General features: G+C 45.1%; 1 protein-coding gene across 1 annotated transcript; it reads right to left on the minus strand.

Moving 5' to 3' along the window:
* Nucleotides 1-883: 883 nt before the first annotated feature.
* On the minus strand, nt 884-11930 carry RPUSD2 (RNA pseudouridine synthase domain containing 2). The gene is made up of 3 exons (XM_074956687.1): nt 11445-11930; nt 10008-10304; nt 884-6418 (listed from the first exon to the last, which is right to left on the minus strand). Exons 1-3 carry the CDS (start codon nt 11928-11930, stop codon nt 5636-5638), a joined length of 1566 nt encoding a protein of 521 aa, XP_074812788.1. The 3' UTR covers nt 884-5635.
* Between the last annotated feature and the right edge of the window lie 2867 nt (nt 11931-14797).

The raw sequence follows: 14797 nt of genomic DNA on the forward strand, positions 1-14797 counted from the left end.
CTGGGAGAATTCTGTGTAAAAAATTAAAAATTATGTGCACAATATTTTAAAATTCTGCAAATTGTGTGTGTCAAAACAAACAATATAATCACACCAGTTTCAATTATTTTGGTAATTTATTTCAAAATACCTGTCAGCAAGTATGTCTAACAATAGAGAAGACAAAGATTCAAGAAATTTTTTTTGACAAATAGATTCTAGGCATACTTATACTAGGCATATTTATACAGAACTCTGAGTAATAATTCATTCAAACTACAATACAGAACCATATTTCCCATACCCCCAGAAGCAGTGCAAAGACTTGGGGGAGTCAGGGATAATGGAGAAGCTCAGGGAGAGGAAAATAATTGCTTGAAAGAAGTCTGGGTGTGAATTTGGAGGGTTGTTGGGTATGGGTGGGAAAAGTATGGAACAGGTTTTTTTTTAGGGGGGGGGGCAGCAGGGTGGGATTGTTAGGGAGCTTCCCCCATGCAGACCCTGGCTGACCCCAGCCTCTCTCATTCAGGCACATCTTCCCCTGTCTCCATGTGTCCCTGCATCCCATCCCTATGTATTTCTGTGCCCCCGCATTCCCCCATCTCCCCTCCTCCATGTAGCCCTAACACCCCATCCCCATGTCCCACACCCCTCAGCCAGCTCCCTCCCCATCCCGATATAGCTCTGCACCCATCCCGTGTCCTTGCACCCCCTCAGACAGCCCCCACCCCTCATCCCCATGTGTCCCTGTACTCCCTCCCCCATCCTTGTGTCTCTGTGCCCCAACTCAGCCATCCCCCCTCCCCCATGTGGCCCTGTGCCTCCACTCCCATTCAGCCCATGCCCCAGTCTGTCCTCCCCCACTAGCCGTTATGAGCCCCTATCTGACCCCCAAGCAGCCCCATGCTGTCTGTCTCCCCATATCCCCTTTCTCCTGACCTGGCCCGACAGGCCCTGCGAAGAAGAGACTGCAAGTTCTCTCTTCCCTAGCTGGCTGCTCTGTTCTAGTGCCACAGCTCCCTTGGGTGGGCAAAAGGCAGAACTGCAGCAATTTTCTGGCAGAAACTATTTTTTGCGGAAAAAAATAAAAGTATGTGCAGCACATTAATTATGCACACATGCAGAATTCCCCCAAGAGTAGCGTGTTCGCGCATATTGCTCTGGTGTGTGGCCATCACTCTACAGGTCCCGGTTCATTACTGGGATTCCTGTGCACTACAGCAACACAAATAAGTGGTGACTTGCATGTAAGGGTAACCAGCCTCCTCTGCCACATATTCTAGTCCCTGTTGACTCAGGGAGCAAGGGATGTATTTGCCCTCAGCAGCCCCAAGCTAAAAGCTGCTGCCTGACGGTGCATGATGCCAAGATAGCACACTGGCCAAGTCCAATCTTTGGAACCCACCCAAAGAGCCACATCCACATTAAGACCAGAGCCTGTAGCATTCACATCACACACACAAATATCACAATTAGCCCCCCTTGTTGTCAGTTTAGCACAGAGGGCCAGGAATGAATGAGTCACAAAAGACTGACCAGCCAGCAGCCTCTTTAGATCATGGTTAAGGCACATTAGCAAATAGGCAAGAAGCCTGTACTGTTGCTGTCATTGAAGTTCTCTCTCTACAGAACAGGTACAGCAATCTCAACAATCTTCACTTTCCCCGAGCATCATATCCAGCTACGTGAAACATGCACAGAATCACTCCATGACGAAGGCCCGCTACCCCATGGTTTTAGCTTAGAATTTTTTTTTTTTTTTTGCTTGAATCAGTCATAGAGCAGGGTTTATGGTAAACATGTTGACATCTTTAATTATACTACCTTGTAATTGCCTTTGCTATGTTCAATTATCTTTATAAAAAGGAAACAGATTGGACTCTGCACAAATCTGGCTATCTGCATACAAATTACAACTCACACACACAATATAACGTAGACAGCAGCTTTTAACTCAAATAAAACAATGAATTACAATGTTCACAGGGAGGATGCTTGAATAAAAAACCGTGACCTCCCACAGTTCAAGTTGTTTTGGGGCCAGTAATCACAGGCAGTTTCTCTATCAGCAATGGGACACAGTAAATAATGTGGTGGTGTATTAAGGTCTTAATAGTAACTGTTAAGCATGGCCAGAAAAAATGAAGTGGAGATATAGCACTCAAAATATTATCTGTACTTACTCCTTCCCCCAAATTTTCCACAATAGGTCTTTCAGTCTTCCGTTCTCCACATAGGAACATAAATTACTTCCACACTTTAGCATTTTAAAGTATTTGCTTCCTGTGGTAGTCTTCTTACAGAAGAGATAGAAAAGGCAGCAGAATTAAATTTGGGATTACAGTTGGCTGAAATTTGGAATTTCCAGGTCATGGGAAATTTCAACATTAAAAATTTCTCATGAACTGGAGATTCTGAAAAATTGTGTTTCAGAAACACTAAAACAGTGTTTTCAAAATGAAATATGAAGGGGGTGCTGAGAGTCATTAAACCAAACTGTAAACCCTGTATATAATGGAAACCATTTCAAGGCCAGGGGTGCAATATCACCCCTAGATCCAGCACCTATGGAAATATGCTCCCAGGTAATTGCTTAGTGAAACTGAAATGATTCATGTCAGTTTCACTACTTCCCACCACTGAATAGCAGCTATCAAACTGTCATTTTCAAGGCTACCATTCAGTCCTGAGCAGCCATGAAATGGACATGAACCAGGTCAGCAGCTGCCAGGGATTCCATGGTCCACTAGCCCCATGACAGCCTGGCCACATGGATGGCCAAGGCTGGCAACCCTAGGGCTACCAAATTCCCACGCCAGCTGGCTCCCTGAGCTAATAGAGTATAGGCATCTGGGGCGCAAGTTGACCGGGGAGTCTGGCTCAGTGGCAGACAGCCTGGAAGCCCCAGCAGGAGATGCGGCTCTCCAAGCTTCCAGGCTCCCTATGGTACTGGGAGTCCAGATCCTGAGAGCAACAGCTTGAGGTAGGGCTGCCATGCCCTCATCAGGAAGCATGGAAACCTTGAGAGCTCCAGCTGAAGCTTTCACGGCTTCCAGGCTCTCTGCTGTAGAGCTGGGACCTCAAAATTCATTTCTTCAAAGGATGGACAGAAGAGTTTGCCTAGATTGATAAAACAGCACTTTGTTCTTTACCATCAACTTTATGCAGTGATCCACCAAGGATTTTTTTTTTTAAAGTGTGTGTGTGTGTATATTATATATGTAGGGTGGGCTGGGTTTTTTTTTTTTTTTAATAATGTGTGCATGCACTCTCAGCAACTCTGGTCTTTCCTGGTGTTGCTAGAGGACCTCTCTGTTGGATGTATTTATTCAAGTGGCAGAATGATAAATTCAACACATTCTTCAACGTGTCAGTCAGCAAAGATAAACCAGAGTTAAAAAACCCCTTCCCCTGGTGGTGTTACCCTAATGATCTTTCATTTTGCAGAATGGGGCACTGTGACATACTAGCTGGTAAATCATGGAGCCTCTGTACTCCCCCCCACCACACACACTATAGCCACAGAATAATAAAGAAAGCACTTAGCATTAACACACAAATTACTAGGGAAAGTGGCAGTTGTGCAGTTTCTTACTTTAAGTCACCTTTGTATTTCACACGGCCAAGATCATGAATCCTGAAGAAACCCTCTCTGAAGATATCACTCCTGTTTGGGCATATAGAAGACTAGATGCGAATGTTCACCGTTACTCTGTAAATCTGAACAGGGCAGGGGCTACCTTCTTATTAGCTGTGGGCAATGCATACCATGGTAAGGCTCTCGTCAAGGCCTCTAAGTGCTGCTATAATAATAAAGGGACTATGTATGTTGATCAAACAAAGCACTGGGTAGTGAGCGAAGATTTTTGTTTGGCCAAAATCCACACACACTTTTTTCTATTCTAGATGCACTCCTGGCATCGTTAGAGTAAGCCGCTAACATTCTAGACTTCCTAATATCAACTTACCAGCAATGCACTGGCTTGTACAGGTTTAGGTTTACTGTCTAATGCAGGGCAAGTACAAGCAGCTAGCACACATCTACCAACGTTAGCATTATTATTTAAGGTTGGGATGGAAAAATCCACTTTGCCATAGCAAACAGGAAATGTCCCAGTGAGTACACTGTCCTGCCCTTCAAAAAAAAATAAAAAAAAATAAAAAAATGAACACAAAAGCAAAACAAAAACCCCACACAAGGTTAACATTTTTTTACATCCTAAAGTCTCTCACACACAAACAGATGGAGTGCTCTAATTCTTGAAATGCCTCAGCTGTGGGTTAGAACTTTCAGAACAAGCTGCAGCAAAGTGAAAACTAACCAAAGTATTTTCAGTTTTACTTCTACTATTCAGAACCCTATATCTTGTTGGTATCACTGCTGCAATCAGGTGTTTCATTCTGCGGCAGCTCACAAAGTTTCTTAGTAATAGCAGAGGCTGATACTGAAGCTCCTTCTACTGAGGCTGGGAGCTGCAAAATGAAGGCTAGGGTAGTAGAAACACCCCTACTTAGAACAACCAAAAAGTCAGGAGGGTGGAGTAGAATCATCCCTGAAACAGCAAGCCCCTGCCACCTTCCATATCAGACTTAGCTTTCTGGCTATTATATGTTTGGTATGCTTTCTAAGCCCTGTGTGTGGGTACATGGAAGGGGGTGGTTAAGATATGTTAGAAAAGATATGCACAGTACAAGATGTACAGTATAAGGCGTAATGGGGGTTAAGTAATAAGGAGAGAAACTATATGGGAGGAGTTAAAAAATATAGGGAAAGGAAACGGAGACTGATTAAAATATGTGGAGATTGTTTTGGATGAGAGTACCTACAGATATGGACTCATTAACAGCAAAGATGACAATTTCTTTGGGCTACTGAATTTTTAGTTGGAGCAGTATGCTTTTCCAAGGAATTTTGCAAAGCTGATTTAAGGACAGACTATACTCCATCTAGAACAAAAAAAACGGAATCTGGAAACACACACAAGGATGGAAACGTCTTAATGAGGAGAACTGCACAATGCAACAGAACTCCAAATAAAATGAATGAAGATTAACCTGCCAGGAAAAGAACCAGCCTGCACAGTGCCTTGGTATAAACAAAACTAAGAACATAACTGAAACTGATCTGGGTGTGACACCTGAAGTATTTTAGATTGACTAACATCTCCCCAACCCTTACCCAGAAAGACAAGGGAGTTAGATGACAGACACAGGAAAAGGGCCAAGATACTGATTGTCTTAGTTATATGCATTTAGTAAGCAACTGCATTCAATTTGCAAACAAGGATGCACCCTGAACACCATGTGGTGAGAAGAGGAAGCAGTTGTTCCAAGCTTCCCACCTTTGAGTAATATTTTTTAACCATCACTGTTACCATCTTAAAGGAAAACATAGTTAAAGTGTCTTGGATTAACCATCTCTCCCTTCAGTAGCTGTCAGGAGGTTCATTGTTAGGAAAGAGTTCTCAACACAAATCAGGAAGAACTCTTCCCACCTCCTCAAAATTCACAAGCAATCCAGGCACAACACAATAAATAATGATGGAAGATCGCAGTAGCTCCAATGAGATTTTTTACCGCACACAAGTTCAGGACTTTACCAAATACTTTCATTTTAGTTTGGTGGAAGGAAACACAAAAGTCTCAGTATCTATTCTTAGCTCTCATCCCAGTCCTCTAGAGCCCAGTCTGGCATCTTGGAATTGTATTCAAACTCTGCTCCCTTGTAGCGTAAGGCATGCAGGTACATCACAAGCTCCCTAGGAGATGGGTCCTGCCTCACTATTTTACACTCCTCACACAGAGGGTCCTTTTCTTCCGTATGTCCATCCTGATTCCCACTTGAACTAGCTCCTTCAGGGTTTGCTTCATGTGTTTCTGGTCTGGTGTCAGAATTCTGCAAACAAGCCTGTATTTCAGCTTCTTTCTGATCCTTAGAGTTCTCAGTTCTGCAGGAGTCTGCATTTATAGGCATAATCTCAACTGGCTTAGTACAGTAACCTGAATGGTCACATTCTTTACTTCCCACAATGGGTTTCAGGTCCTCCTCTGAAACGTCCAAGATGCTCAAGCTCTGTTTGGAACGATGTTCTTCCACTAAAGCCCTGAGAAGCTCCTCATCTGTTTTATTAATCTCACCACCCTTACCCTTAGTAGGACCCCAGGCTTCCATATTGTAGATGGGGTCATTGACAATAGGATATCCCAGGAATTGCAAATGGACCCGGATCTGGTGAGTGCGACCTGTGTATGGAAAACACTTGACCACACTGGTCTTGCCATTATAACTAAGCCTTTGGAAGACAGTTTTACAGGATTTGCCTTTGGGGTCCACACGACACACCCCGACTTTGTAAGAAACAACCAGGATGGGTTCCTCGCAGGTCACTTCATTTTCTGGAAACTCCCCAAGCACACGGCAGACGTACTCCTTTTCCAGCTATGGGGGAAAACAGAGTGAATATCAGAAACACATCAATCCAGACAATGTAAATCTCTCTCGAGCTCCAAATACATTAAGCTAAAACTAACCATTCCTGCCCTCCCCTCCACTTACAGATATGTGGGGAAGTTCAGACATTTCAGTTATAGGATTGCAGCTAAACAGGAGAAGCAAACAAGCATCTCAAGTGTACCTCATTACAAAGTGAAGTCTTCGATTTAGACCTACAATGGCTTCTCTTCCATTCAGGTGTACTTTATTAATTGAATTTGATAACTTCATAATTCAACATTTCAGCTAAGACCTAGGAAATTATTTTAACATTAAACCCAAATTTATTTCAAGATTTATTCTCAGATTTTTGTTATATCCCTTACTTTTGTGCCCTTGCTGCAAATCTTAAAAGCCAGAGTCCCACACTGGGATTGGCAGGTTGCGGGTGTGACACCCTGTATCCCACGTTCAGCATTTTTAGATAGTTATGATGTATTTTGTACAAACTATGCCTTGTGAGGTATCTACAGAACAACACTGTCCTGTCAAAATTTGTGTATCAACATTGTATATGGAGCTTTGAGATTTTACTTTGTGATTGTTACTGAAATATGCTGTAGTTCTGGGTAATGCCCACACACTATTTTCTCAAAGACAAAGGCACACTGGCACGCCAGCTAGGTGCCAAAAGGTCATTACCTGCTTAATCTGAGATACACCAGCAGGAAAGTTGTAAACAAGAAATTGATAATGCACCTGAAGGACAGTTGGCAGTTCACATACGCCATGGAACTTCCTGACACCATGACCTAGCAAAGACTTTTCCAGTACTAAGAGTCAGAGTATAAGAAGGGAGAAAAAAATGCCTCTAGAGACCTCTTTTCGCCCATCTTTACTCACAGAAGATCACTTGAAAGACAAAACGTGCATCACTAAACTAAGGAGAGCAGGGGTGCTGGAACAATTTTTATAGTGGGGGTGCTGAGAGTCACTGAACCAAGCTGTTAACCCTGTATATAATGGAAACCACTTCAACATAAGAACGGCCATACTGGGTCAGACCAAAGGTTCATCTAGCCCAGTATCCTGTCTTTCAACAGGTGCCAATGCCAGGTGCCCCAGAGGGAATGAACAGAACAGATAATCATCAAGTGATCCAGCCCCTGTCGCCCATTCCCAGCTTCTGGCAAACAGAGGCTAGGGACACCATTCCTCCCCATCCTGGCTAATAGCCATTGATGGACCTATCCTCCACGAACTTATCTAGTTCTTTTGTGAACCCTGTTATAGTCTTGGACTTCCCAACATCCTCTGGCAATGAGTTCCATAGATGGACTGTGCGTTGTGTGGAAAAATACTTCCTTTTGTTTCTTTAAACCTGGTGCCTATTAATTTCATTTGGTGACTCCTAGTTCTTGTGTTGAGGAGTAAAGAACACTTCCTTATTTACTTTCTCCACATCAGTCATGATTTTTATAGACTTCTATCATATCCCCCCTTAGTTGTCTTTTTCCAAGCTGAAAAGTCCCAGTCTTATTCATCTCTCCTCATGTGGAAGCCATGCCAGACCCCTAAACATTTCTGTTGCCCTTTTCTGAACCTTTTCCAATTCCAATATATCTTTTTTGAGATGAGGCACCACATCTGCACGCAGTCTTCAAGATGTGTGGTTACTATGGATTTCTGTCTTATTATCTATCCCTTTCTTAATGATTCCCAACATTCTGTTCACCTTTTTGACTGCCGCTGCACATTGAGTGGATATTTTCAGAGAAACACCCCCCAGCTCCAGCACCTATGAGGGAGAGTGGTCCTAGCCTGAAGGTTTTTCCAGCCAGTAAGACTACTGAAAGTTTTTGGGTGAGACAAACTTTTTGCTTTTAAACTTAATCTTGGTAAAGTTTAGGAATTTGCTTACGTGTTTATCTTTTTTCTTCTTTTGTAACCAACTCTGACTTATGTCTTATCGCTTGTAAATCACTTAAAATTAGGGCTATCAAACAATTAACAAAATAATCACAATCGCAAGATTAAAAATAGTTGCGTTTTAATTGCACTGTTAAACAAGAGAATACCAATTTAAGTTTATAATAAATATTTGTGGATGTTTTTCTACATTTTCAAATCTATTGATTTTAAATTACAACAGAACAAAGTGTACAGTGCTCTATTATTTTTGAGTACAAATATCTGCACTGTAAAAAAAAATAGTATTTTTCAATTCACCTCATACAAGTACTGTAGCACAATCTCTATCGTGAAAATGCAACTTACAAAGGTAGAATAATTATTTTTTGTTTTTACATAACTGAACTCAAAAACAAAACAAATGTAAAACTTTAGAGCCTACAAGTCGAAGCATGAAGGGCATACAAATGTTTAGCATATCTGGCACGCAAATACCTTGTACTGCCGACTAGAACAGTGCCATGCAAAAGCCTGTTCTTACTTTCAAATGACACTGTAAATAAGAAGCAGGCAGCATTATCTCCCGTAAATATTAACAAACTTGTTTGTCTTGAGTGATTGGCTGAACAAGTAGAACTGAGTGGACTAGTATGAGGTGAATTGAAAATTACTATTTCTTTTATCTTTTTTACAGTGCAAATATTTGTAATGAAATATAAAGAGAGCATAGTACATTTTATGTTCTGTGTTGTAACTGAAATCAATACATTTGAAAATGTAGAAAAACATCCAAAATATAATAAATTTAAATTGGTATTCTATTATTGTTTAACTGTGTGATTAAAACCACGATTAATTGTGACTTTTTTTTAAATCTAATTAATTTGTTTTGCGTTAATTGCATGCATTAACTGCAATCAATAGACAGCCCTACTTAAAATCTAAAACAAGTTTATTAACTAAGAAAGATACTGTTTTATCTAAACCAGTGTGTTTGGAAAGTTTCACTTGAGACAACAAAGGCTGATGCATATTTATTACCCTTTGTAGGAATGACGGACTAGTTTATGAGCTTGTAGGGTCCAGTGGGCTACTGAAGGTACAAAGCTGGGACTCTGATATGTGGGTGTCTCCCTCTATCTAGTTATTGATGGCAAGGCATATCATTAATGTACTTAGCTGAGAGAGACTTTGCATGCTGGTGGCTGTGAGTGATCAGAGCCTGGAGGTTTGCTGTTTACTAGCAAAGCAACGTAAAAGGCATCCCAGGCTGGAGAGCTAAGGGCCATAGCAATTCAGCATGCACCCTGGGGAATGTCAAAACAGGATATTGCATAGAACATTTACAGGAAAATTTGAGTCCTTCAAAATTGAAATAGACTTTTTATTAAAACATCAATAACCTCTCAATTATTGTCTCTCAAACTAGCACACTTATCCACTATACCACCTACTAAGGCACCCAAATTCTGCTCAGTGGAGCACCACATTAGCATCTTACCAAGAGCACAAGGGGTGCATGTAATAAAGAAGGCTGCTTGTAAAAGAAGCATCTTCATCTTAAAGAAGGCTGCTTGTAAACTTTGGGACTTGTGTTTGCCCAACAGTCTGTACTTGGACCAAACCTGCTTCGAAAGCTCTTTAAAGATGTACTTTAAAAACCACTTAAGTCCTCAGCCCTCACCTGTCTCTGCCGAACTTGCTCATCAATCCTCTTAGACACTTCTGCAGTCTTGGCAAACATGAGCACACCGGAAGTCATGCGATCAAGCCGATGAATAGTGTGCAACTCCTTCAGGTTATGCTCTTTGCCCAAGATGAAGATGACAGTGTTGTGTCGAAATCTGCCGCATGGGTGTACGGGTAAAGACGAGGGTTTGTCCACGACAACCACCTCGTCATTCTCTACCAAAATCTGGATAGGCTGAGCAGTGACTGGAGGCTCATGGCGATGCACTGTATTCCTCAGAAAATCATTATTCTACAAGCAAAACAGATTATTAGAGTAGATAGGATTTCCCGAAATATCGATCTGTGAGAAATAAGGGACAGAAAGCACAGGTCGAGAACAAAGTGGGACCCAACATTAAGAAACCAGCTAAAAATACACTAGGAAATAGGACTGTATTATAATCATTAAGCATACTGGTTTATCAAATCCTAGCTCAAGCACTGCTCGCATGCCTAGTATTCTTTAGGCAGGGGGGAAACTCAATACAAAAAGTCACTTGCGTGCAATGCTGTCTGAGGGAGATGAATGCCTTCCTGACTCATGCAGGCCCTGAAAGTTTGATCAATTTTAACTAATACAGCTTCAAGTACTATCATGAAATTACATCCAGCACTTTTGGTTTAAAGTCACACCTTAAGTTATGCTGAAAAGCATCCCCAGGCAGAGAAAGCCTTACTCTGCGCTCATCAGATGAAAGACTAGTTCTTCCTGGATGTTTGTACTGCACATAGCTTCGGGTCCTACCACAATACAAACTACTATGTTTAAACGTGGTTGCGGCCAAAATATATTACATTATTTTCTTTTCCCATATGTAGAGAAGAACAAAAACATCATCATGACATGTTAGAAAACTAGGCTCTCTTTATGTAGGCTATTCTCCTCCCCACTCCAGGTCACCACAAAATTAGCTACACACGTTTCAAAATATTGTTTTAATTATCATTTTTTTGTAGTCTAGATAGGGGGCTTGGGACTCTAGCTGCTCTTGATTTCTTCTAGAGTGGGAAACATGATACCCCTTCCTCCACACACAGAGCCAGGCAATGAACCCGCAACTGCAGTCACTGTTGTAGAGAGCCAGCCGGCCAGAGGGCAGGGCTGCTCCCCACGGAGGCAGCCAGGAGCGGCCAGCTGGGGCCATGGGGGTAGCAGGAAGGAGAGTGTGAAGCAGACGAGGGGCCAGGTGGGGGAGAGGGGAGCTCCATGCGGGAACGGATCTCTCTCCCCAAGGGTGGAGAGCTTGTTTCTGAGATTAGCAAATCGATGCTCCTTCCCCCCCACCCCCCGAGAGGTAACCTACGGCCGCCCGCGCCGGTGCCAAGCCGCGGGAAGGTAACCGGGGTCTGGCGCAGGCGGGGGAGTGGTGGGGTGGCGCCGGGGACCTGCCTTGAGCACGACGCTGAGGTCCCGCACGGGCTGCTCGTTGAGGCGCAGGCGGCCGGCGCTGGCCGCGGCCCGGTAGGAGTCGAGGGGCTGGGCGCGGAACTCGGTGCTGAAGACGTGCAGCAGGCTCTTGCCCACCCAGCGGCCCTTGCAGTAGGTCTGGAAGTCGAAGTGGTAGGGCCGCACCTTGCGCAGCCCGCCCTCGAAGTAGTAGCGGGTCTCGGCGAAGTGCGGCTCGCTGAAGCTCACGCCGGGGTTGCGCTTCCTCGGGGGCGGCACGTAGCGCTCGCCATCGCCCGGCCGCTTCTCCTCCCCGGCCAGCAGCCGCCGCCTCTTGGCCGCGGGGGGCGCGTCCCCCGGGCCGCTGCTCCCCGGGCCGGGCTCGTCCATGCGGCCGCCCACGCGCGCTAGGGCGGCGAGCGACCAGCGGACTCTCGGGCCACCGAGCAGCAGCCACGGCTCAGCAGCCGCCGCCGGCCTCGCCCACATGGCCTCGGACTGGGATACGCCGGCGCGTGACGCCCCGGCAGCCCAGCCAATCACCCCTGCCCACTCTCGGTGACGTTGAACACAAGCGGCACTAAACTCCCCGCCCCGAGAACTAGGCCCCGCCCCTCTGCCATTTCCGCGCCGCGGCTGCTGGCCCTGCTCGGAGCCGCCGCCCGCTCGCGGGGGGAGCGTGGGCAGAGCGGGGCCGGCGCGTCTCCCCTGAGTCCACAGGCGCAGTTTGCGGGGGGAGCCTGGGGGCCCCTGTACGCTGAAGCCAGTTCCCGGGCGGGGGGGGGGGGCGAGACCCTGCTGCTCCGGTGGCCCGAGCGCTCTGGCACTGGTAGCTGCGGTGATGTGGCTGCTTCCCTATCCCATTCCCCCCCCACTGTCCCCGTCCCAGACCCCCCTGCCCCCTCAGCCCCATGGACACTCAGTTGTAGGGTTGCCGATTCTGGTGAGACATATTCCTAGAGGTTTCATCACAGGACAAGCTATAATGAAAGATTAATTTTGAACTCCAGGCGACTCTAGGGCAATCCTGCAGAGTTGGCAACCCAAGCTGTTGTATAGGAAATAGGTGGGCTCTAGAACCCAGGAAGCAGCATCCAGCTGCAGAAACAGCGACTCGGAATAGATGCTGCAACCTGCTCCCTGCTCGGCCCCACTGCGCAGACAGGGGCCCGGGGGTGGGTGGGGGGGATGGAGGTAGCACAGCATAGGATGGCTAGAGCTCCCCTCCCCCGCTGCTTGGCCCTCACAGAAAATCTGGGGTAGGGAGTGGCACATGACCCCACATGCCTCCCCAAGCCTCTCAGCTGTTTAGGGGAGCAATGCCCCCCTGTGGATGCAGCTAGAGATGTAAATATTGTTTAAAAAGTTAACTGGTTAAACGATTACAATTATATAGGTTAACCGAAGTCCCTCCAGGTGGGTTCAAGGCCTGTTCCAGCCAGCACACCCAGGCCGCAGTTGGCCGGGCCAGGAGTGGGGGGAAGCTGGGGTCCCTGTGGGGGTTAACGGTTAAGGTCAGTTAACGGTAAGCCAAATGCTTACCATTTAACCTTTTACATCGCTAGTGGGAGCTTCCTTATTTCAGCCCTATTAATTCGATCATCACCCTTCAGGGCCCAATTTGAGGAGAGAAAATAATTCCAGCTCCTAGAACATGCACAATTCAATTTCAGAAAAGATGCCACAACAATGGTGCTAATCAGCATCATATGAAACATGGGACCTGTCTGTTTCATCTTAAAGAATACCTATTTTTTTCTCTATTGAAAAGAAGTGTCTCATTTAAGAGAGTCTTAGGAGCCTGTATCGCAATTCTGAGTAAGCATACTTGATTGCTAACATCAAGTCCTGGCTTCATCGGGGAATTGTGTATTGATACAGCTGATTAACTAGCTCACCAAAAAGGGGATGAGAAAAGAATACAGGAACTCCTCGCTTAAAGTCATCCCAGTTAACTTTTTGTTGTTACGTTGTTGATCAATTAGGGAACATGCACATTTAAAGTTGAGCAATGCTCCACTCTTACATTGTTTGGCTGCCTGCTTTCTCCACAGTAGGCAGCCTCCCTACACTCCCCGCTTTCTCCACAGCAGGCAGCCTCCCTATGCTCCCCCCTGCCTCACAGCATTCCCCGGCCCCGGCAGCGCTTTTCCCCTCATCCCCCCCCCGCAGCAATCAGCTGGCTTGCCGTGTTTAGGAGGCAGGAGGACTGGGCATGCAGGCTCCCTTTACCTCCCCTGCCTCCTAGGAGGCAGGGGGTAGTAGCGAGGAAGCAGCCTGCGAAGTAAAGGGGGATGAGGTAGGTGGGGGAGGAGGGGAAGAAGAGGCGGGTCAAGGGTGGGGACTTGGGGGAAAGGGGTGGGTGGGTGGGCTGCGGGTTAAGCCCCCCACCTCTGGTGCTTGCAGAGTAGGGGAAGCTGCCACTGCTGCTGTGCAACGTGCTTCTCGTGGCCTACAGCACCTTCAGCCTCCTTGCCTGCCTCATTGTCTCCAGTGACTTAACAGGATTTAAAGATATTGTCCCCACTATGAAGAAAGATATCCTTGGCTTGGCCAAGAAAGCAGGTGTTGATGAGGTGGAAGAAGCCGATGTTACACAACTTCTGCAATCACACGGAGAAGAGCTAACCAGTGAAGATCTGATGCAACTAGAGGTGATGAGAGCAATGGAAGAAGAGGGCCAAGAAGTAGAACAACCACCAAGCCATCCAAATTTGACTGCCAAACATCTTTCTGAAGCTTTCCAAATGATTGAAGCTGGCTTGCAAATCCTGAGTGATGATGATCCTGACCGGGAACGCAGATCCAAAGTGATTAGGGGAGTTGGTCATCTAATGACTTGCAAAAAAAAAAAAAAAAAAAAAAAAAAATTACCAAGAAAAAAAAAAAAAAGAGGAAAGCAAAACAACAATCTCTAGATGTGTTTTTTCGAGTTCAGAAAGTTCAGCAAGAGAAGCAGCCAGATAATCTACCCTCTTCCATTCTCTGACTCCACCACCTCAACCAAGCTTCATACTCAGCAATGATTGTAGTATTAAATTGCTTGTTTAAAATGTGTATAATGCCTTTTGTCTGGCAAAAAAAAATTTCCCTGGAACCTAACCCCCCCCATTTACATTAATTCTTATGGGGAAATTGGATTCACTTAATATCGTTTCACTTAAAGTCACATTTTTCAGGAACATAACTACAACGTTAAGTGAGGAGTTCCTGTATGTTAAGATTAAACAGATCACATACATACTGTAATTTTTCTTCAAGCATCTGATGAGCAAGTGATGAATATAATGCACTACCATTTAATCAAGTACAATACAAATGAATTCTCAAATCTGTAACAGTATTGCACATTCTCC

The sequence above is a fragment of the Natator depressus genome, chromosome 6, assembly GCF_965152275.1.
Source record: "Natator depressus isolate rNatDep1 chromosome 6, rNatDep2.hap1, whole genome shotgun sequence".
NCBI classification, from domain to species: domain Eukaryota; kingdom Metazoa; phylum Chordata; order Testudines; family Cheloniidae; genus Natator; species Natator depressus.

What these genes read in the sequence shown, in the direction of transcription:
- RPUSD2 (XM_074956687.1), bottom strand. Translation starts at nt 11,930, where the DNA reads ATGTGGGCGAGGCCGGCGGCGGCTGCTGAGCCGTGGCTGCTGCTCGGT. An exon ending in ACCTCAGCGTCGTGCTCAAG is followed by an intron (nt 10,305 to 11,444) that starts GCAGGTCCCCGG and finishes TTTTGCTTGTAG; the next exon opens with AATAATGATTTTCTGAGGAA. An exon ending in AGCAAGTTCGGCAGAGACAG is followed by an intron (nt 6,419 to 10,007) that starts GTGAGGGCTGAG and finishes TTTCCCCCATAG; the next exon opens with CTGGAAAAGGAGTACGTCTG.